The sequence below is a fragment of the Bufo gargarizans genome, chromosome 7, assembly GCF_014858855.1.
Source record: "Bufo gargarizans isolate SCDJY-AF-19 chromosome 7, ASM1485885v1, whole genome shotgun sequence".
NCBI classification, from domain to species: domain Eukaryota; kingdom Metazoa; phylum Chordata; class Amphibia; order Anura; family Bufonidae; genus Bufo; species Bufo gargarizans.
Genome location: NC_058086.1, coordinates 113,946,076 through 113,967,667, shown reverse-complemented (window position 1 = coordinate 113,967,667; position 21,592 = coordinate 113,946,076). Strand labels below are relative to the sequence as shown.

At 46.2% G+C, this 21,592-nt stretch overlaps 1 protein-coding gene across 2 annotated transcripts in view; it reads left to right on the top strand.

Annotated features, from left to right (window-relative positions):
• ODR4 (odr-4 GPCR localization factor homolog) overlaps window positions 1-21,592 on the top strand; it is a 117,041-nt gene that overhangs the window by 43,494 nt on the left and 51,955 nt on the right. For both annotated transcript variants that reach the window (XM_044301046.1, XM_044301047.1), the window contains exon 6: window positions 11,593-11,629. In XM_044301046.1, the coding sequence (XP_044156981.1) occupies window positions 11,593-11,629 (37 nt within the window). The remainder of the gene's footprint in view (window positions 1-11,592; window positions 11,630-21,592) is intronic.

Sequence of the window (21,592 nt, the reverse complement as noted above, 5' to 3'; positions counted from 1 at the left end):
CTCAGCATAAAGATCCCATGGACTGCAAAGCAGAAAGCCTATTTAAAAGAAACTGGGGGTGCCGGCTACTTGTGCGGTACGTATTTTAAAACAGCAAAAAAAATTCAGGGATCTCTTTCTCTTCTTAAAATGTTCGCCAGTTTTCTTGCCGATGCCTCAGAAGATTCGGTAAAACTTTCTGCCCCCACAGCATATACTACTAGGGGAGTCCTGTAGCTAAATTCTTGGTCAGGAGATATGGCTTCCAACACTAAACTAGTTTCCCTACCTTTTAATGCCCAGACTTCGATAAAATGTAGAAGGCTACAAGGGGCAATTCAACCTGTGTCCAAAAAAGAGTGGGGAAGGGGTTACTATATTCCCGGCTGTTTTTGGTAAAGAAACCAAATGGGAAATTAAGGATAATAATAATAAATTTGAAACCCCTGGACAAATAAATCCATATGTTATGAACATTTTTAAATTAAGACAATAAAAACTACTATGAAGCAGATAAAAGCAGGGTCAGTAATGGCAACAATAGACATAAAGGATGCATTTTGTCATGTTCCAACTCATCACCTTTTCTGCCAGTATCTCAGGTTCGCAGTCCTAGTGTCCGGATGAGTGGGGGGGGGGGGGGGGGGACTCCACACTGAACACAGGAGGGAATGGGAACAGTAACTTGGCCTGGAAACTAGGGAAGAAACAGGTCACCTCTTAACCAACCCTAATCCGGGCCCTAACTACCTATCAATATGAATAGACCTTGAAGATAGGAATATTTTTATGCAGGATACCTAGGCCCTGATTTCCCTATAAGGCCCTGGAATAAGTTTAGGACCAGAGACAACCCATTCCTTCAGGAAAGCTGTGCGACAAAGCATCTGCCTTGACGTTCTTAACCCCAGGGCGGTAGGTGACAATGAAGTTAAATCTGGTGAAAAGCAGTGACCATCTGGCCTGGTCGTTTAGCTGATTTTTGTGGTCAGTAATTACCGTAATAGGACGAATTGCTCGTTCCAACCAATGGCGCAATTCTTCAAAAGCCAATTTAATGGCCAGCAATTCCCTATTACCCTTTCAGCAGGTGAGAGTTTTTTTAGAGAAAAAAAGCACATGGGTGCCATTTACTAGGTGAAGGACCTTGCGACAAAACTGATTCCACCCCTACCTCGGATGTGTCAGTCTCTACAATGAATGGCTGAGGCACGTCCGGTTGCACCAGAATAGGGGCTGAAGCAAAACATTCCTTCACAGTAGAAAAGGCTTGTAGTGCCGCCTCAGACCAAACAGAGAAATCGACCCCCTTCCTAGTCATGTCTGTCAAAGCTTTAACCACAGTTAAATAGTTCAAGATGAATTTACGGTAGTAAGTTGTTGAATCCCAAAAACTGCATAAGCGCTTTCAGATTTTCGGGTCGATCCCAGCCCAACATCGCACGGACTTTCTCGGGATCCATACGAAAACCTGAGGGTGAGAGCAGGTAACCCAGGAATTGCACTTCCTGAACAGCAAAAACACATTTTTCCATCTTTGCATACAATTTATTCTCTCTTAGGATCTGTAACACCTGTCTCACATGATCCTCATGAGTCTCCATGTCTGGAGAATAAATTAGTATGTCATTCAGATATACAACAACAAATCTCCCCACCAGATGATGAAAGATGTCATTCATAAAGTGTTGAAAAACTGCTGGAGCGTTGTTTAACCCAAAGGACATGACCAGGTTTTCAAAATGACTCTCAGGGGTATTAAATGCGGTCTTCCACTCATCCCCCTCCCTGATCCTTATCAGATGATATGCCCCCCTCAGATCCAATGGCGCCAACAATCTGACCAAACAAATCCGGAATCAAAGGAAGGGGGTAAGGATCACGGACGGAAACACGGTTGAGCTCACGGAAGTCTAGACATGGTCTAAGGGTACATCTTTTTTATTTTTATTTTTTTTACAAATAACAACCCAGCAGCCACTGGGGATTTGAATGATCTGATATGACCATTCACCAAGCTTTCTGTGATATAATCTCACATTGCCTTTCTTTCAGGCTCTGAAAGACTATACAACCGAGATTTGGGCAGTTTAGCTCCAGGAATAAGATTGATGGGACAATCATACTCCCAATGTGGGGGTAACTCCTGTTACCACTCTCTTATTTGGAAATAAACGAGGGTATAGTTTTAGTGCTGACCACAGAGAAAGATGTATTGAGACAGTTGTTCATGTAAAAATCCCTCCAATTGAGAATCTGTCTTGCTTGCCAGTCGATGATAGGGTTATGTTTGCTTAACCATGGCAAACCCCAAACCATCAGAGCAGGTAGACCCTCCAACACCTAACATGAGATAGATTCCTGATGAAAATCACCCACTCTTAAATGGATGTCCTTTACCACCTGCGATAGGCATTTTTGGGTAAGAGGCGCAGAATCAATAGCAAAGACAGAAATGCTTTCATCTAGTGCACTAGTCGTCAAACCATGAATGCGAACAAACTGTTAATCAATCAGGTCAACCCCAGCCCCACTGTCAATAAATACCTTGATTTCCACAGTTTTGGACTCTAGCGCCACCTCGGCAGACAGGAGAAATCGGGTATTACCAGTAAATGACAAAAGTACACCTTGACGCTGAATGTACGGACAAATATTCACAAAATATCCCTTTTTTTCCACAACAAAAACAGACTCCCTTCATATGGCCAGAGCTCTTACCAGCACAGTCCCAGGAGTAGCTCCCCCCAACTGCATAGGCGCCTCACAAGGCGTAACCACAGGTGTCTCTTTACCATAAGTGTCAAAGGATGCCGCCGCCTAATTTGTCAGTGCATCCTGAGGGTGTGGACTAGGGGTGGGCGATATGGCCTAAAATCTATATTGAGATATAATTTTAAGCATGTGCGATATGCGATATATATCGCAATATATTGTTCTCTATATATGGGGGGCGTGTTTAAACTTTTTTTTTTTTTTTACTTTTTATTTAAGAACTATTAGCCTCCTTAAGGGCTAGAACCCTTGTAATATTCACCCTAATAGAGCTCTGTTAGGGTGAATAGGACTTTACACTCTCCCTGCTGCCCTGTGCTTTGTGCACACAACAGCAGGGAGCTGAGTCCCCTCCCCTAAACAGTGCCATCCACAGATCCCCTTCCCCTAAACTGTGCCATCCACAGATCCCCCTCCCCTAAACGGTGCCATCCACAGAACCCCCCTCCCCTAAACGGTGCCATCCACAGATCCCCCCTCCCCTAAACGGTGCCTTCCACAGATCTCCCCCCCCCCTCCCCTAAACGGTGCCATCCATAGATCCCCCCCCCTCCCCTAAACGGTGCCATCCACATATCCCCCCCTCCCCTAAACGGTGCCATCCAGAGATCGCCCCCTCCCCTAAACGGTGCCATCCACAGATCCCCCCCTCCCCTAAACGGTGGCATCCACAGATCCTCCCCTTCCCTAAACGGTGCCATCCACGGATTTCCCCCCCCCTTCCCCCGACGCTCACAGGAATACATTTATAAACTAATCAGTAACTTTAACTTCATTGCTGATCTCTTTACTGTATACCTTACTAGGTCTTAGCTCCGGTAACAGTTACAGCAGGCAGTGCGGGCGGGCGGCGCTCACTCACTGACATCACGCGCCTGTGCCGCCTAGTGGGAGGAGCAGGCGCATGACGTCAGTGAGTGAGCGACGCCCGCACTGCCTGCTGTTACCGGAGCTAAGACAGAGTAAGGTATACAGTAAAGAGATCACCAATGAATAAAGTTAAAGTTACTGATTAGTTTTTAAATGTTCTACTGTGAGCGGTGTGGCCCTGTATATTCTAACCCCCAGGCAAGCGTCCCTGTCACCATGGGAACGCCTGGGGGTTAGAATATACCATCGGATTTGAGTTTTCACGAGCTCACTGAGATCGTGAAAACTCAATGATTTACTGTCAGTCCCTCCCCTCCTCCTCCTCTGTTCTTATTGGTGGCCAGTGGCAGCCGCGCACAGTGGGGAGGGAGGGGCTCCCTCCTTCTCCACTGTGCCGGCTCAGGAGCACATGGTGCACGCAGAGAGCGCGATCATATCGAGGTCCGGCGAAATATGCTCAAAATCCATATCGTGGCACAAATTTATATCGCCCACCCTTAGTGTGGACCCTTAGATCTCCCCATCAGGCATCTATCCAGATGTACAGCAAAGGACATAGCTGTTTCCAATGACTCAAGTTTTTCATGAAAGGCCAACACGACATGCAGCCTCTAAGATAGACCCTGACAGAACTGGCTACTCTGTATCTGTAGCCCATCTCCTAAATTCAGAGCAGTAGATTTCCGCGGAGCGTTCTCCCTGCCGTAAACCACGTAACTTGGCCTCAGCCTGAGAGATCCGATCCGGGTCGTCCTAAATAAAATTCATCTACCGACTGGAGGGATGGTGATCCGATCGGCAGAGAAAAAGCCCAAGACTGTGGATCATCCTTAAGAAAAGAAATGATCATACCCACACGTTGACACTCATCCCCAGAAGAGTATGGACGCAGCTTAAAGTACAACTTACACGATTCCCTGAACCGAATGAAATTGTCACTACCCCCAGAAAATCTGTCCGGGAGGGAAACCTTAGGTTCAGGGCAGGCCTGGTACCCACCATCGGAACCAGCCGTCTGTGGTCTCTGAATCCGTAAGACTGTCGCACGGAGGTCAGCTACTTCCAATGACAGTCCCTGCAGCTGTTTGACCAGTGCAGACATAGGATCCATAGCTGCACTGACCTGAACAAAATAGGGTTTTTTATGGCGGCAGATAATGTCGCCATCAATGTGGGGGGGAATCCACGCTGAACACAGGAGGGAATGGGAACAGTAACTGGGCCTGGAAACAAGGGAAGAAACAGGTGACCTCCTAACCAACTCTAATCCGGGCCCTAACTACCTGTCAATATGAATAGACCTTGAAGGTAGGAATATTATATGCAGGATAACTAGGCCCTGATTTCCCTATAAGGCCCTGGAATAAGTTTAGGACCAGAGAACAACCCATTCCCAGATGGACAAATAGAAGTCTCTGTCTCAGGCCCAGATACAACAAAAGGGGAATATAACAAATACAAACAAACGTAACACTTAACTTCTGTAGATATAGAGGAACAGGAAAACCATAGATGACCTCACACCAGCTCAGCCAAACCCAAGTGAAGCTATCTACCGCATAGTCAGAAGGGTGGGGTCAGACTATAAAGGGTAGAAGTGATGACCACTGAGAAAAAGGGAAGTGGTCATTAACCCTATCAACACTGAATAAAGAGAAATCAAGGAGGCAGTTAGATTCCTCCAAGCTCAGCCAGTGTCTCTGATCTCCTGACACCAGTCACCTGAGGGACCGTGACACCTAGATGGAAACAGCAATGGAAACTACCAATTTGTATCTCTTCCGTTCAGCATTTTCTCAGCACTGCAAATTTTCATGGTCAAAGTAAAAAAAGACATCTGTTTATCCAGTTTAGCCTCTTATCCTACAAGTTGATCCAGAAGAAGGCAAAAAACAGGTGAGGTAGAAGCCAATTTCCCTCACTTTAGGGGAAGAAAATCCCTTCCTGACTCCAATCAGGCAATCAGAATAACTCCCTTGATCAACGACCCCTCTCTAGTAGCTATAGCCTGTAATAAATACATCCAGGCCCCTCTTGGACTCTTTTAGTGAATTCACCATCACCACCTCCTCAGGCAGAGAGTTCCATAGTCTCACTGCTCTTACAGTAAGGTCTCATTTAGATGGCGGTATCTGTTTTGCGGTCTGCAAAACACAGATACCGCCCTACAATAGAAATGCCTATTCTTGTCCGCAATTGCAGGAAAAGAAATGAGCAGAAAAATATTTTTTATAATTTAGACGTCAGGAGAGAAGTGTTACCAAATATTGATAAGAATCTAACACATGGAAAATCTACAAAAATGTTTTTGTTCAGTTTTGTGGTCCTAACAAAAGGAAAAGAGCAACAAAATGTTCCATCTCCATGCGGATCTATTCAGCCATTTCTGCGCCTATACAGCTGTGGGTAAAATCACACCAGTAGGCCTAAAAGCCCATTCAACCAGAGCAATGGCAGTTTCTTGGGCAGAAAGATCTTCTTGTTTGTTAGAGCAGATCTTTAATGCTGTTACATGGAAAAGATTACACACCTTAACAGTATAAGGCTACATGCACACGAACGTTGTTTGTTTCCGTGTCCGTTCCGTTTTTTTTTTTTTTGCGGATATCATGCGGATCCATTAATTTCAATGGGTCCGCAAAAAACCGGACAGCACACCGTTTGCTGTCCGCATCAGTATGTCTGTTCCGTTGCCCCGCAAAAAAAAATAGTGAATGTCCTACTATTTTTTTCTAGTTTGCGGACAAGGATAGGCATTCTTACAATGGATCCGCAAGAAAAACGGATGCCATACGGAACGTCATCCGTTTTTTTTTGCGGATCCCAGAACACATATGGTCGTGGGCATGTAGCCTAAACTTGACATTTTTTCCAATGATGATATGGCCTTTGGGCGCAAAGTCCTTTGTGCTATTATCCCACCCTAATCCTGTCTTTGTTAATTCTCAAAAGTGTGATGTCAATTACAGTATAAGGGTTGTATTACACTGACCAAGGGTCAGCCAGATCATCACTAACAAGCGTTTGTAGGAATCATCTGCCTTTGTAAAAGTGCTGCCGATTACCTGTGTTTACCAGTAGCAGATTGTGTTGTCTAATCACACTCTGCTGCCGGCAAATAATAATTCTGTATGGGATCGGGCGATGGCACTCCTCCACTTACTGTGTGTTGTTTCTGTCTGTGGTGGGTCTGTTAAAATATACTGGTGTTGGAAGGGAGCGATAGGGGCTTTTAAACCTGTGTTTTTCCTGTCCTATCAGAGGAAGGCAGTCTCCAATGTGTGCTGTCATGGAGACTTCCAGGAAACCAGATAACCAGTGAGTCTGATACCCATTTTTATGCAGTTTTTGTTGCATTTCTGCAACAAATCTGCAGCAAAATACACATGTAATATCCAGTTTTTATGGAGGATTTTCCCCAGAATTCACTCTTTGCATTGCAATCTGTGAAATCCTCAATGGAAATGTGCACAAACGATTGGCATCCTGCATGTTTCACAATCCAAAATCAAAGGTCAATTTAAATGTAGGAAATTTAATGGACAGGGACCGTATCTTAGAAATAGGGGACCCAGAGTGATAAAATAAACACTGCCATGTTCAGGGGACATTGACAACCTGGTGACAGGTCCTTTTTTTTATTTTATTATTCTTTTTTAAGTTTTAACAAAGAAAATATGTATACATTCTATCCAATGATCAATCCCACTCAACCATCCCCTTCATCTACCCACAGACACCAATGCAGTCCAGATATATTCGAGGATATCCATTAGACTTATCTATACATATTTCTTGCAAAGCAAATACACTCCCGATAACTTCCCAGCTCTCTTCTAATAAGAGTTAAAAAAATGTCCCTCAAAAACAAAACATAATACTAGACTGTTCCTCTTAAAGAGGATAGATAACTGTGACGCCCCTCCAAAGCTTACAGCTTACATTGAAGTAAGCTGTATATTCATTGTCGCATGAAGAAATGGTGTGTTGAGCAAGGTGGATGCGGATGGGACAAGACCAGAGATTCATCCCTTGTGAGTCTAATTTCATATTCTTGTATGTTAACAGACATTCAATAGACCTTCCATAAAAAAACGTTCATTTATTTTATAAGGGGCTTAAAGAGGACCACTCCTGACACACCTGTTTTAATAGCTTCATGCATTCCCAGTGTAATAACAATTCTGGAGCCTCTGTTCTTATATCTGTATGTTGTGCCATTCCTTTGTTATTTCTGCTAGAAGTTATAATTGTCTTAGTCTCCCTCTATCCAATCAGCACTGACATTTTCAGTCTGTGCAGGTACACCCCACTCCCCCCCCCCCCCCCCCAACTGGTTACCTCCCCTCTGTACCCTTACTGAAGGCTAATAGCAATTCAATCTTATCATTTTCTATACTAGAATGGATGTCTAAAAAAATTGCTTCTCAGGGATTATGCTCCAGACTAAAACCAAGACCCCATTGGTTTGTATTTAGATTTTTTACAAAGGATATTAGATCTTCGACATCCCCTTCCCAGATGAAAATGATATCATCGATATATCTCTGATAATAACAGATTTTTGGGTGAGAGAGTAGGCCATGATGTTCTTCAAATAGACCCATAAAAAGGTTAGCATATGATGCAGCGAATTTCGTCCCCATCGCAGTACCTTTTTTCTGGATATAAAAGACCTCATTAAAAGTAAAAAAATTATGGTTTAAAATAAATTCAATGGCATCCACTAGAAACTCTTTTTGCTGTTCCGGCATAGAAGGGTCCTTCCCGAAAAAATATCTAACAGCTGCAAGGCCCAGATCATGTTGAATGTTATTATATAGAGAGTTTACATCCAAGGTGACAAAAATGTAATTACTTCTCCATTCAACGGGGCTTATTGAATTGATGAGATGAGTTGTATCCCTCAAATAGGAGGGTAGCTGTATAACATATTTCTGAAGGAATTTGTCCACATAAGCTGTTAAGTTGGTTGAAAGGGAGTCAATACCCGAAATGATTGGTCTACCCGGTGGGTTATGGAGGGTTTTGTGAATTTTGGGTAGAATTTTTTATTTTTTTGCTACAGTGGGGTGTGCTGTGGACAGGAATTGTTTTTCTTTCTTATCAATATCTAAAGAAAAAGCCATGTCTACCAGTTTTACTAGTGACTTCTTAAACAAAACTGTAGGATCCTCATCCAAGGTTCTATAGTAGTCATGATCGGACAGAATTCTCTTGTGGTCCATCACCACAATGCCACCCCCCTTATCTGCATTCTTTATTATTATTTCTTTATTCTTTTTCAGATTCTCAAGGGCTTTCCTTTCCCTTGAGTTTAAATACTTTGTCATGTTTTTCTCCAATGAGGAGATGGTTTTAAATTCTTCTAGCACTATATTATAATAGCTCTCCAAATGAGGCCCTCGGCTTTCAATAGGATAGAATGTTGACTTCATCTTTAGGTCATCTGCACTGACCGGAGTCCAGCCACCGGGCCTAGCCAAAAAGGAGCCCGGGTGTTGAGCAACAAACTGTTGGGCTTACAGGTTTGTTTGCTCCACCATTAGATTTACAAAGTGGTCACTGAAAAAATGACTAAAGTAGTCGTATTCAGTGAAGCCCATCCATGGTGATGGATCATGTGATGAGCGCAGTGATGTCATCAAAGGTCCTTTACCCAGGTCCTGAAGAAAGAAGAGAAGCCGGGCTGCGCGAACAAGTGGATTAAAGTGAGTTAAATAATTTTTTTAATTTTTTTTTAACCCCTCCAGCCCTATTTTACTAAGCATTCTGTATTAATAATGCTATTATTTTCCCTTATAAACAAAGATGGCCAGCGACTGCTGCTCTCTCAGACGAGGAAGTGACTCCAAGAGGTAAACACCACTACCTTGATCTGAAGCCTGAACAGTGGAGTCTGATTGAGGGGCTAAGCCCGGCCCTTGAGCCACTTAAAGGAGCTACGGTGTTTCTGAGTGCCCAGAAGTATGTTACTCTCTCTGCACTTCCACAGCTAGTGCAGAACCTAAAGAAGTCCATACAGGGTTGAGCTTTTGAGACTGCACCATTAAGGTCATACTAGGCTCATGTGGTAGAACAGATCACAACAAGATGGCAAGAACTGTCCACGTTTCAACGTTACTCTTCAAACACTGCCCTAATTGCAGCTGCTCTGGATCCCAAATTTAAGCAATTTGAATTCTTGTCTGCTGATGAATCATTCAAGGTCCAAAGCACAGTACAGACCATGGCACTTGTTGCTAAAAAGGACATGACACGGCCCAGTGAACATGATGGAGCTTCTTCTAAAAGAGGACAAGAAGATAACCCTGCTGTAACAAAGTATGCCAAGGATCATGCCACAGCCACATCATTCTTCCAGAACATACTTGGATGATCAGATTCCAGCTCCAGTGATGAAGAGGATAAGGAGCAGCAGTTAAGTCAATCTGTGCCAAAGGAGAAAATTCCATATCCAAGAAAGATAATCCGCTGTCATGGTGGAAAACAAATGGAACACGCTATCCAGTACTAGCAAAGCCATCAGAGTGTCTGTTTTCTGCAGCAGGAAACATAGCATCAAAGCGCAGGGCCAGCCTTCGTTCTGAGCATGTGGATATGCTCACTTTTCTTCATTGCAACCGCCAAGTGATCCTTTAGGCCACGAATCAGCAACCTTTGGCACTCCACCTGCTGTGAAACTACTACTCCCTGCATGCAGCATGCTCTGTTCTTCTACCTCCTATAGAAGTGATTGAATTATTCTGGGAGTTGTAGTTCCTAGACAGCTGGAGTACCGGAGGATGCTGATCACTGCTTTAGGGTAAGCTGGTTCATGCAAGCTTACATGTACTTTACCATATGTAACTTATTTAGGAGATAGCTTTATCCAAACTGGTGTAGCAACCAATCAGATTCCACCTTTCATTATTCAGAGTTCTTTTTGAAAATGAAAGGTGGAATCGGATTGGTTGCTATTGGGAAACTAAGCCAGTTTTCCTTTACACCACTTTTGCTAAATCTCCCCCATAGTTTTGGTTTTTGCCATCTAAAAATGCCAGAAAGCCTTAGGCCTCTTTCACACGGGTGAGAATCCAGACCCATTAATTTCTATGGGGCTGTGCACATGAGCAGAGATTTTCACGCATCACTTGTGCGTTGCGTGTGCAGATGTGGTGTGCTTTTCACGCATGGTTGCTAGGAGATGATCGGGATGGGGACTCGATCATTATTATTTTCCCTTTATAACATGGTTATAAGAAATAATAGCATTCTTAATACAGAATGCTTAGTAAAATAGGGCTGGAGGGGTTAAAAAAAAAAATATTATAATTTAACTCACCGTAATCCACTTGTTCGCGCAGCCCGGCTTCTCTTCTTTCTTCTTCTTTGTTGTGCAGGAGGAAAAGGACCTGTGGTGATGTCACTGCGCTCATCACATGGTCTGTCACATGATCCATCACCATGGTGATGGATCATATGATGAGCGCAGTGATGTCATCAAAGGTCCTTTACCCAGGTCCTGAAGAAAGAAGAGAATAAATTGAGATTAAAGTGAGTTCAATTATTATTATTTTTTTTTTAACCCCTCCAGCCCTATTTTACTTAGCATTCTGTATTAAGAATGATATTATTCTTAATACAGAATCAGTCACTTATTTATGTTGCCCTTAGTTAGGACACCATAAAACTGGTGACAGGTTCCCTTTAAATGCTTGTCCTGGTGACCTCATGATGGGGATTTAACCCTGAAAGGCATTGTCGACCATATTGAATTGTTTCCATGCTGCATCAATTAATGACGGATGTCCTTTTATCTCCATTTGATCTTGTGGCGTATTGTTTGGGAAGCGCACCGCTATTGGATCCTTTTTTGTCTTGCTTTCCTGGAGTCTCTGTATTGTATGCTTAGGAGTGAAAGGGTTAAATTGATAAATGCAATTTGAATTTTGCTCACATTCTCATTTTAAATGTGTTATCTTTAAGGAGTACCTGCAGAACCTTTGATGTCACAGACCAAAAGGTAATTTAATTCTGAATTATTTATGAAATGATGTATCATGAATTTTTTATTTTTTTTTTATTTTTTTTTACTGCCTTTGGAAAGTACATCCATTACAAGCAACATGTAATAGACTCTACAGTTTAAGTAGCTTTTAAAGGGGGTTATCCTACTTCTACAATGTCCCCCTCAATGCCCAGGCACCTCGCACAGGTTATACTTACCCTGCTCCCTGGCACCCGTGCCGCTGCTGATGCCCGCTACCCGTGATACTAGGTAGGTGCGGCACTATGGTGGCCTACTGTTGGTTGGTCCCCCCGTCGCCGGATGGTTTGATCCGTGTGACAGGGAGATGCAGCGGTGGCCAGTGTGGGCATCAGGAGCACCGCTGGTGCCTGGGAGCAGGATAAGTATAACCTGTATGAGGTGCCCAGGCATTGGGGGGGGGGGGGGCATTATAGGGCTTGGATAACCTCTTTAAGAAATATATTATAATACAAATTACAGTCTGCAGATTGGGGAAATCAAACGTTAACAGAGAAGATCCTCTACCACAAATTCTTTCTACAAGTATCTGAATAACAGGACAATAAGTGGCCAGTCAGCAGCCCCTTGAATATAGCGATGTCTGTTATAGGATACATACATGGTATTCCCAGACAGTTCCCCTCATTAAATGTGATCTGGGGGAACTCTCTACTTGTGGAGAGTGCATTATAGGTGTAAGGAGTCTTATAGGCCATGCAATGCAAAAAGGTATACAAATAACTTCTCTTTCCGAAAAGAAAGCTGGGCCTCAGGTGCCACCAGTTGTGAGGTAGTTATCCTGTAAGCCAATGTTCAACTTTTTGTTCAACAGGTTTTGAGGCATGATTTGCGATCATAGCTGAGCGAGTACCACATCTGCTGTTTTGGGGTGATTGCCTCTCATCAATGCAGAGTAGAGATAAATGGCTTTAACCCCTTAAGGACCTGTGCAGTACATATACGGCGCTGGTGGATGTGACTTAAGGACCAGTGCCGTACATGTACGGCGAGCTGATCCGGCAGGTGCTGCGCCCGCCCAATTAGCCGCAGGGGTCCGGCAGTCACTGATAGCCGGACCCCTGCTGTATGCTCCAGCATTGGTGAAAACACAGATGCCGGCGCATTAACCCTTGCACTGCCGCGGTAAGCGCTGACCGTGCTGTATCCTGCCAGTTCCAGAGGGAACGTCGAGTCCCCGTGCTGCTGTGACGGGGACCCAATGGCAGGGAAGGCAGCCCGATGCCTTCCTTAGGCATCATGGCTGCCTTTCGTGAGAGACTGTGAGATCCAACCCCCTGGATCTCACAGGCAGGAAGCTGTAAGTGTATTACACTGTGTAATACACTGTGTAATACACTTACAGCCAATGGATTACAATACAGAAGTATTGTAATGCATTGTAAAGGAGATCAGACACCCAGAAGTTGAAGTCCCAGAGTGGGACAAAAATAAAGTGATGAAAAAACTGGGAAGTTGTCATGGTCTTACCTTCTTGCTGTTCTCCTTCGTTTGACATGTGCTGGCGGCCATCTTGGTTTCTGGGTTTCTTGTAGCCTCCCACCCTGCGGCTTCTCCTTCCCACTGGGAGGAGCTGGATGCCTAGCTCATATATATAGGAGGTCTGTGGCTTCAGTTCCTTGCTTGGTCCTCCTGTGTTCACATGCTTCTAAGACTGCTGCTGCTTCTGGCTCCTGATCCTGGCTTCGTCTGACTACCCTGCTGGTTCCTGATCCAGGCTTCGTCTGACTACCCTGCTGGTTCCTGATCCAGGCTTCGTCTGACTACCCTGCTGGTTCCTGATCCAGGCTTCGTCTGACTACCCTTCTGGTTCCTGACCTCTGGCTTCGCAAGACCCTGCTTCGGTTTAGCCATCTGTTTGGACTTTTGCCTTACAGCTTGGTTTTCAATAAAGCCTTCTTATTTCCATTTATCTCTTGTTGTACGTCTGGTTCATGGTTCCATGACATTAGGACCAAGCCATGAATTCTGACGGTACAGGGCCATCCTCGCTACCTACGCTGGTTGCCAGACTTGATCAGCAGGATCACCTGTTGGGTCGGTTCGCTGTGGCGTTGCAAACCCTGCTTGAACGCACGGCTCATTTAGCTTCCGTTGCCGATGGGTCGGTTGTCGCTCCTGGGCCCGCTCCTACTGCCGCTCCGGTTGTTGCGCCAGAGTCTACCCCGACACCTGTTGCTGCGCCTGCGGTGTTTCGGGGTATGACCGGTTCTGCCCCCCTTCCACAGCGCTTTGGGGGAGAGCCAACTCAGTGCCGAGGTTTCCTTAACCAGGTGGGCATTTATTTCGAGTTGCTGCCACATGCCTTTCCTACTGAGAGATCAAAGGTGGGCTTCTTGATCTCGCTGCTCTCGGACAAGGCCTTGGCCTGGGCCAGCCCTTTATGGGAGAACAACAATCCGGTGGTTGCCGAATTTTCCGGTTTTGTTGCTTCTCTTCGGAGGGTATTCGATGTGCCGGCTCGTGCTGCCTCTGCTGCGAAGCTCCTTATGTCCATCAGACAGGGTTCACGATCCGTAGCTGAATACGCCATTGAGTTTCGTACCCTGGCAGCAGAGGTGGGCTGGAATAATGAGGCTCTGGTCGCTGCTTTCTCTCATGGTCTCTCGGATGCCTTGAAGGATGAGGTTGCAGCTAAGGACCTACCAGTGGAGCTCGAGTCCCTTATTTCTTTCCTGATTTTGATTGATACCAGACTCAGGGAGAGACCTTCCTTTAAGGAGAGCCTGCGGAGGTCTTCTAACAGATTGGCGCCTACGTTTGCTGTCCCACCCGTGCCTCCCTCTCCTCCCACGCCTCCTGGGGATGACTTGTCTGGGGGTGAACCCATGCAGCTGGGGTTTGCTCGCCTGTCCAAGGGGGAGAGGGTACTCCGGAGACGCGAGGGCCGATGCATGTACTGTGGTCTCGGTGGGCATTTTCGGTTGGCATGCCCGAACCGTCCGGGAAACGCTCGCACCTGAGATCCTGTCGGGGGCAGATCTTGGGTGGAGTCTCCTCGTCCCCGGTTTCCCGTGTTGACAAACCACTGATTACTGTTGTCCTCTCCTGGGTCGGGGGCTCGGTGACGACCCAGGCGTTGGTGGACTCTGGTGCTGGTGGTTTGTTCATTGATAGTGTGTTCGCTGCCGCCAATTCCATTCCTCTGCAGCCTCGAGGTTCCCCACTGGCTCTTGAGGCGATAGACGGCAGACCCCTTCTGCCGCCACACGTGACTCAGGAGACCCTTCCAGTGGGGATGGCCATTGGTGCCGTTCACAGAGAGTCGGTCTGTCTCCAGGTTATTTCGTCTCCACACTACTCGGTGGTCTTGGGGTACCCCTGGCTCCAGAAGCATAATCCGACTTTCGATTGGAGATCGGCCGAGATCCTCTCGTGGTCACCGCAGTGTGGGGCTAGTTGCATCCATGGGCCTGTCAAGTTGTTGTGTACTTCCTCGGACTCTCTGTTGCCTCCTGAATACGAGGAGTACCGGGATGTATTCGATAAGGTGCGTGCGGTTGCCCTACCTCCGCACCGCCCATACGATTGTGCCATAGAGTTACAATCTGGTGCCGTTCCTCCTCGTGGCAAAGTCTATCCACTGTCGGTAGCGGAGAATGAGGCCATGGAGGAGTACGTGAGGGAGGCGCTTTCACGCGGACACATTCGCAAATCCTCGTCCCCGGCAGGGGCTGGATTTTTCTTTGTGAAAAAGAAGGGCGGTGAGTTGAGGCCTTGCATCGATTACAGGGGTCTCAATCGCATCACGATCAAGAACGCTTACCCGATACCCTTGATTTCCGAGCTGTTCGATCGCCTCAAAGGGGCCACGGTCTTTACCAAACTCGACCTGAGGGCGGCATATAACCTGGTAAGGATCAAGGCGGGCGATGAGTGGAAGACCGCGTTTAACACCAGGACCGGTCATTATGAATCCTTGGTTATGCCCTTTGGGTTGTGCAATGCGCCCGCAGTCTTCCAGGAATTCATCAACGATGTTTTCCGTGACCTGTTGCAGCAGTGTGTGGTGGTCTATTTGGATGACATCTTGGTATATTCTGAATCCATGGAGGCCCACATTCTGGATGTCAGACGAGTGTTGCAACGGTTACGAGAGAACAAGCTGTTCGGTAAGCTTGAGAAATGCGAATTTCACCGATCCCAGGTAACCTTCTTAGGTTACATCATTTCCGCTGAGGGGTTCTCCATGGATCCTGAGAAGGTTTCGGCTGTCTTACAGTGGCCCCAGCCCAGTGGTCTTCGTGCCCTGCAGCGCTTTTTGGGCTTCGCCAATTATTATCGGAAGTTCATCAGGGACTTTTCCATGCTAGCCAAGCCTCTCACGGATCTGACCAGGAAGGGCAGTAATCCCCAGGTCTGGCCGCTCGAGGCCATCCGAGCTTTTGAGGCTCTAAAGTCCGCCTTTGTGTCGGCTCCGATTCTGTCGCATCCCAACCCTGGGTTGCCTTTTGTCCTCGAGGTGGACGCGTCTGAGACGGGAGTAGGCGCCCTTCTGTCTCAGCGTAGAACACCAGAGGGTCCTCTGCTTCCTTGTGGGTTTTTCTCCCGGAAACTGTCTTCCGCGGAGTGCAACTATCAGATTGGTGACAGGGAGTTATTGGCCATCGTGCAGGCCCTTAAAGAATGGAGGCACTTGCTCGAGGGCTCGGTGGTTCCGGTTCTCATCCTGACGGACCACAAGAATCTGACCTACCTCTCTGAGGCCAAGAGATTGACACCACGTCAGGCCAGATGGGCTCTGTTCTTGTCACGTTTTAATTACGTGGTCTCCTACCTACCCGGTTCCAAGAACATCAGAGCGGATGCCTTATCACGGCAGTACTCCGAGCTGTCCGGGGAGGAGTCGATTCCGACTTCGGTCATACCTCCGAATCAGATCCTGGCCGCTATTCGCACCAGCCTGACCTCTCCCCTGGGTGAGCAGATTTTGGCGGCTCAATCTGGTGCTCCCTCTGGGAGACCCAACGGCAGATGTTTTGTGCCTCAGGAGTTGCGCACTCGGTTGTTGCGAACCTACCATAACTCCAAGGCCGCGGGGCATCCTGGAAAGAATCAGCTGTCCTGGGCTGTTTCACGTCTGTTCTGGTGGCCTTCTCTACGTTCCGACATCGCCGCATATGTAGCGGCATGCTCCGTTTGTGCCCAGAGTAAGTCCCCTCGGCACCTTCCGTTGGGCCTTTTGCAACCCATAGCCACCGGGGAGCGTCCATGGTCACACCTGGGGATGGATTTCATTGTGGACCTCCCTGCATCCCGAGGCCATACGGTCATTCTCATGATTGTGGATCGGTTTTCCAAAATGTGCCACTGTGTTCCTCTCAAGAAGTTACCCTCTGCACAAGAGTTGGCCTCGATTTTTGCCAGGGAGGTCTTCCGGTTGCACGGTTTGCCCAAGGAGATTGTGTCGGATCGGGGGAGTCAGTTTGTGTCCAGGTTCTGGCGCGCCTTTTGCTCCCAGTTGGGGATTCATCTCTCTTTCTCCTCGGCCTACCACCCTCAGTCCAATGGGGCCGCAGAACGATCCAATCAGGCCTTGGAGCAATTCCTTCGTTGCTATGTCTCCGATCACCAAGACAATTGGGTTGACCTCCTGCCTTGGGCTGAGTTTGCCAGGAACACGGCGGTGAACTCTTCCTCTGGGACGTCTCCCTTCATGGCCAATTATGGGTTCCAACCTGCCGTGTTACCGGAGGTATTCTCTCCCCAGGATATTCCGGCTGTGGAGGATCACCTTTCCGTCCTACGTGCTTCTTGGGTACAGATCCAGAGGTCCCTTGAGGTCTCTGCGCAGCGCCAGAGACTCCAGGCTGATCGCAGACGAGCGCCCGCTCCTTCCTACCAGGTCGGAGACCGCGTATGGTTGTCCACCCGCAACCTCAACCTTCGAGTGCCCACTCCCAAGCTGGCGCCTCGCTTTGTTGGTCCCTTCCGAGTGCTTCGCAGGGTAAACCCGGTAGCCTATGCCCTTGCGCTTCCTCCTGGCATGCGGATCTCCAACGTGTTTCATGTCTCCCTGTTGAAGCCACTGGTGTGTAATCGTTTCACTTCCTCGGTTCCTCGGCCTCGTCCGGTCCAAGTGGGCAATCGTGAGGAGTATGAGGTGAGCAATATCCTGGACTCACGCCTGGTCCGCGGTCGGGTGCAGTTTTTGGTCCATTGGCGTGGTTATGGTCCAGAGGAGCGTTCCTGGGTTCCCTCCGCAGATGTCCATGCTCCTGCCTTGCTCCGAGCCTTCCACGCACGCTTCCCTCAGAAACCGTTCGTTACTCCGCGGAGGAGGGGCCCTTGAGGGGGAGGTACTGTCATGGTCTTACCTTCTTGCTGTTCTCCTTCGTTTGACATGTGCTGGCGGCCATCTTGGTTTCTGGGTTTCTTGTAGCCTCCCACCCTGCGGCTTCTCCTTCCCACTGGGAGGAGCTGGATGCCTAGCTCATATATATAGGAGGTCTGTGGCTTCAGTTCCTTGCTTGGTCCTCCTGTGTTCACATGCTTCTAAGACTGCTGCTGCTTCTGGCTCCTGATCCTGGCTTCGTCTGACTACCCTGCTGGTTCCTGATCCAGGCTTCGTCTGACTACCCTGCTGGTTCCTGATCCAGGCTTCGTCTGACTACCCTGCTGGTTCCTGATCCAGGCTTCGTCTGACTACCCTTCTGGTTCCTGACCTCTGGCTTCGCAAGACCCTGCTTCGGTTTAGCCATCCGTTTGGACTTTTGCCTTACAGCTTGGTTTTCAATAAAGCCTTCTTATTTCCATTTATCTCTTGTTGTACGTCTGGTTCATGGTTCCATGACAGAAGTGATCTGAGTGAACACTGGATCTGATGTTAATTGATTGTATTTTGTTTAGCAATGTCTGGTGAAGGAAAAAGTAGTCGATCCTATGATATGAGTTGTGTGGGATGGAATGGAGAGTGTAGTCTTTTCCTGATGGATGCGCTAATGCCAAGTATCTGTAAGGGATAGTAGCTGTATTGATTTCTTTATGTGCCTGAGTGCTTTGTATGAGAGGGAGGATTTCCCTGAGGAGGTATCTATTAGCAGATCCAGGGCCACATTGAGATCACCCTCAACAATAAATTTCCCCTTTCGTAAACTGTCAATTAAGGTCATCGTGGTTCGGATCCAGGACGGCTGTTTTGTGATGTGTGCAAAATTGTGGGCGATTGTAATCAGAGAGCCATTCAGCTTCCCCATAACAATTAGCACTCTACCATCTGGGTCCGAATACACATCTAGTTTTTCAAAAGATAAGTGCTTGGCTATGGCAGTGGACACTCCTTTAGAGTTTTTTATGTTTGTATGAGAATGGAACCATTCATTAAAGTAGTGTCTATGAAAGGAAGGAGTCTTTGTTTCTTGAAGTGTGTTTCTTGTAGTAAAAGTATGTCAGCTCTTTTTAAAATGGTGTAGTATGTGACTTCTTTTGACGGCAGAGTTAAGGCCTCTCACATTATAAGTGATAAACTTATAGTTGGCCATAATTACGTTTTGGGAAGATTTGCACCGATTTGTCAAAACGTTAAGGATGTCTGTGTGAAGTGTCACCTGCTAGCACCCTAATTTTATGGTGGGGGGGTGGAGGACAGTTGTGTCAAATTGTGTTAACAACATTTAAACATTCATAAACTTACTTATAGTAACAGAATACATTTAGAAAATATCCCGTGAGGTGGAAATTAACTTTAAACCAATTCACTGGCCGGTAAATCAGGTGAAGTTCTCCTCCATCCTTCCCGTGGGTCTGCGTGTCTTATTTCTTTTATCTGCACCTACTGCTTCCCAAGGAGATGGTAGAGGTATGGTAGGCATGGAGTCCAGATCTTGTATGGGGGACCAATCTGGAATATCAATGTCTTTGACTTTTAGAAGCTGTAGAAGTTCTGGTAGTTCCGTGTGGTCTTTCAGAGTACAGTCAGGTCCTTAAATATTGGAACATTGACACAATTCTAACATTTTTGGCTCTATACACCACCACAATGGATTTGAAATAAAATGAACAAGATGTGCTTTAACTGCAGACTGTCAGCTTTAATTTGAGGGTATTTACATCAAAATCAGGTGAGCAGTGTAGGAATTACAACAGTTTGCATATGTGCCTCCCACTTGTTAAGGAACCAAAAGTAATGGGACAGATTAATAATCATAAATCAAACTTTCACTTTTTAATACTTGCTTGCAAATCCTTTGCATTCAATTACAGCCTGAAGTCTGGAACGCATAGACATCACCAGATGCTGGGTTTCATCCCTGGTGATGGTCTGCCAGGCCTCTACTGCAACTGTCTTCAGTTCCTGCTTGTTCTTGGGGAATTTTCCCTTCAGTTTTGTCTTCAGCAAGTGAAATGCTTGCTCAATCGGATTCAGGTCAGGTGATTGACTTAACATTCCACTTCTTTCCCTTAAAAAACTGTTTGGTTGCTTTTGCAGTATGCTCTGGGTCATTGTCCAACTGCACTATGAAGCGCCATCCAATGAGTTCTGAAGCATTTGGCTGGATATGAGCAGATAATATTGCCCGAAACACTTCTGAATTCATCCTGCTGCTTTTGTCAGCAGTCACATCATCAATAAATACAAGAGAACCAGTTCCATTGGCAGCCATACATGCCCACGCCATGACACTATCACCACCATGCTTCACTGATGAGGTGGTATGCTTAGCATCATGAGCAGTTCCTTTCCTTCTCCATATTCTTCTCTTCCCATCACTCTGGTACAAGTTGATCTTGGTCTTATCTGTCCATAGGATGTTGTTCCAGAACTGTGAAGGCTTTTTTAGAAGTCGTTTGGCAAACTGTAATCTGGCCTTCCTGTTTTTGAGGCTCACCAATGGTTTACATCTTGTGGCGAACCCTCTGTATTCACTCTGGTGAAGTCTTCTCTTGATTGTTGACTTTGACACACATACACCTACCTTTTGGAGAGTGTTCTTGATCTTCACAGTTGTGAAGGCTGTTTTCTTCACCAGGCAAATAATTATTCGGTCATCCACCACAGTTGTTTTCTGTGGTCTTCTGGGTCTTTTGGTGTTGCTGAGCTCACCGGTGCGTTCCTTCTTTTTAAGAATGTTTCAAACAGTTGTTTTGGCCACGCCTAATGTTTTTGCTATCTCTCTAATGGGTTTGTTTAGTTTTTTCAGCCTAATGATGGCTTGCTTCACTGATGGTGACAGCTCTTTGGATCTCATCTTGAGAGTTGACAGCAACAGATTCCAAATGCAAATGGCACACTTGAAATGAACTCTGTACCTTTTTATATGCTCATTGTAATTGGGATAATGAGGGAATAACACACACCTGGCCATGAAATCGGCTGAGAAGCCAATTGTCCCATTACTTTTGGTTCCTTAACAAGTGGGAGGCACATATGAAAATTGTTGTAATTCCTACACCGTTCACCTGATTTGGATGTAAATGCCCTCAAATAAAAGCAGTTAAAGCACATCTTGTTTGTTTCATTTCAAATCCATTTTGGTGGTGTATAGAGCCAAAAATGTTACAATTGTGTAGATGTCCCAATATTTATGGACCTGGCTGTATAGCTCTTGCCTTCCACTGTTAGTGACAGCCTGAAGGGAGAGAGCCACCTGTAAGGGATATTCTTGTGATGAAGTACTTCAGTCAGAGGTCTCAGGATATTTCTTTTGGAGAGTGTGATCCTAGCTAGATCTTGATATATAGTGATGTTTGAGCCTTCCACTGGTGAAGGCGGATTGTTTCTGGCTGTGCGTAGGATGTCCTCTCTGACTTTAGAGTGAAACAGTCTACAATTAACATTTCTGGGAGGTTTAGTTGGTTCAGGATTTGCCTTAAGGGACCTATGCGCTATTTCAATATTGATTTCTAGTGACTAAGAGTCTCCAAGTATTGAGATGAAAATCTGTTTAACGGTGTCTGGTAAGGCCTCAGCTTGAATAGATTCTGGTATCCCTTTTAAGC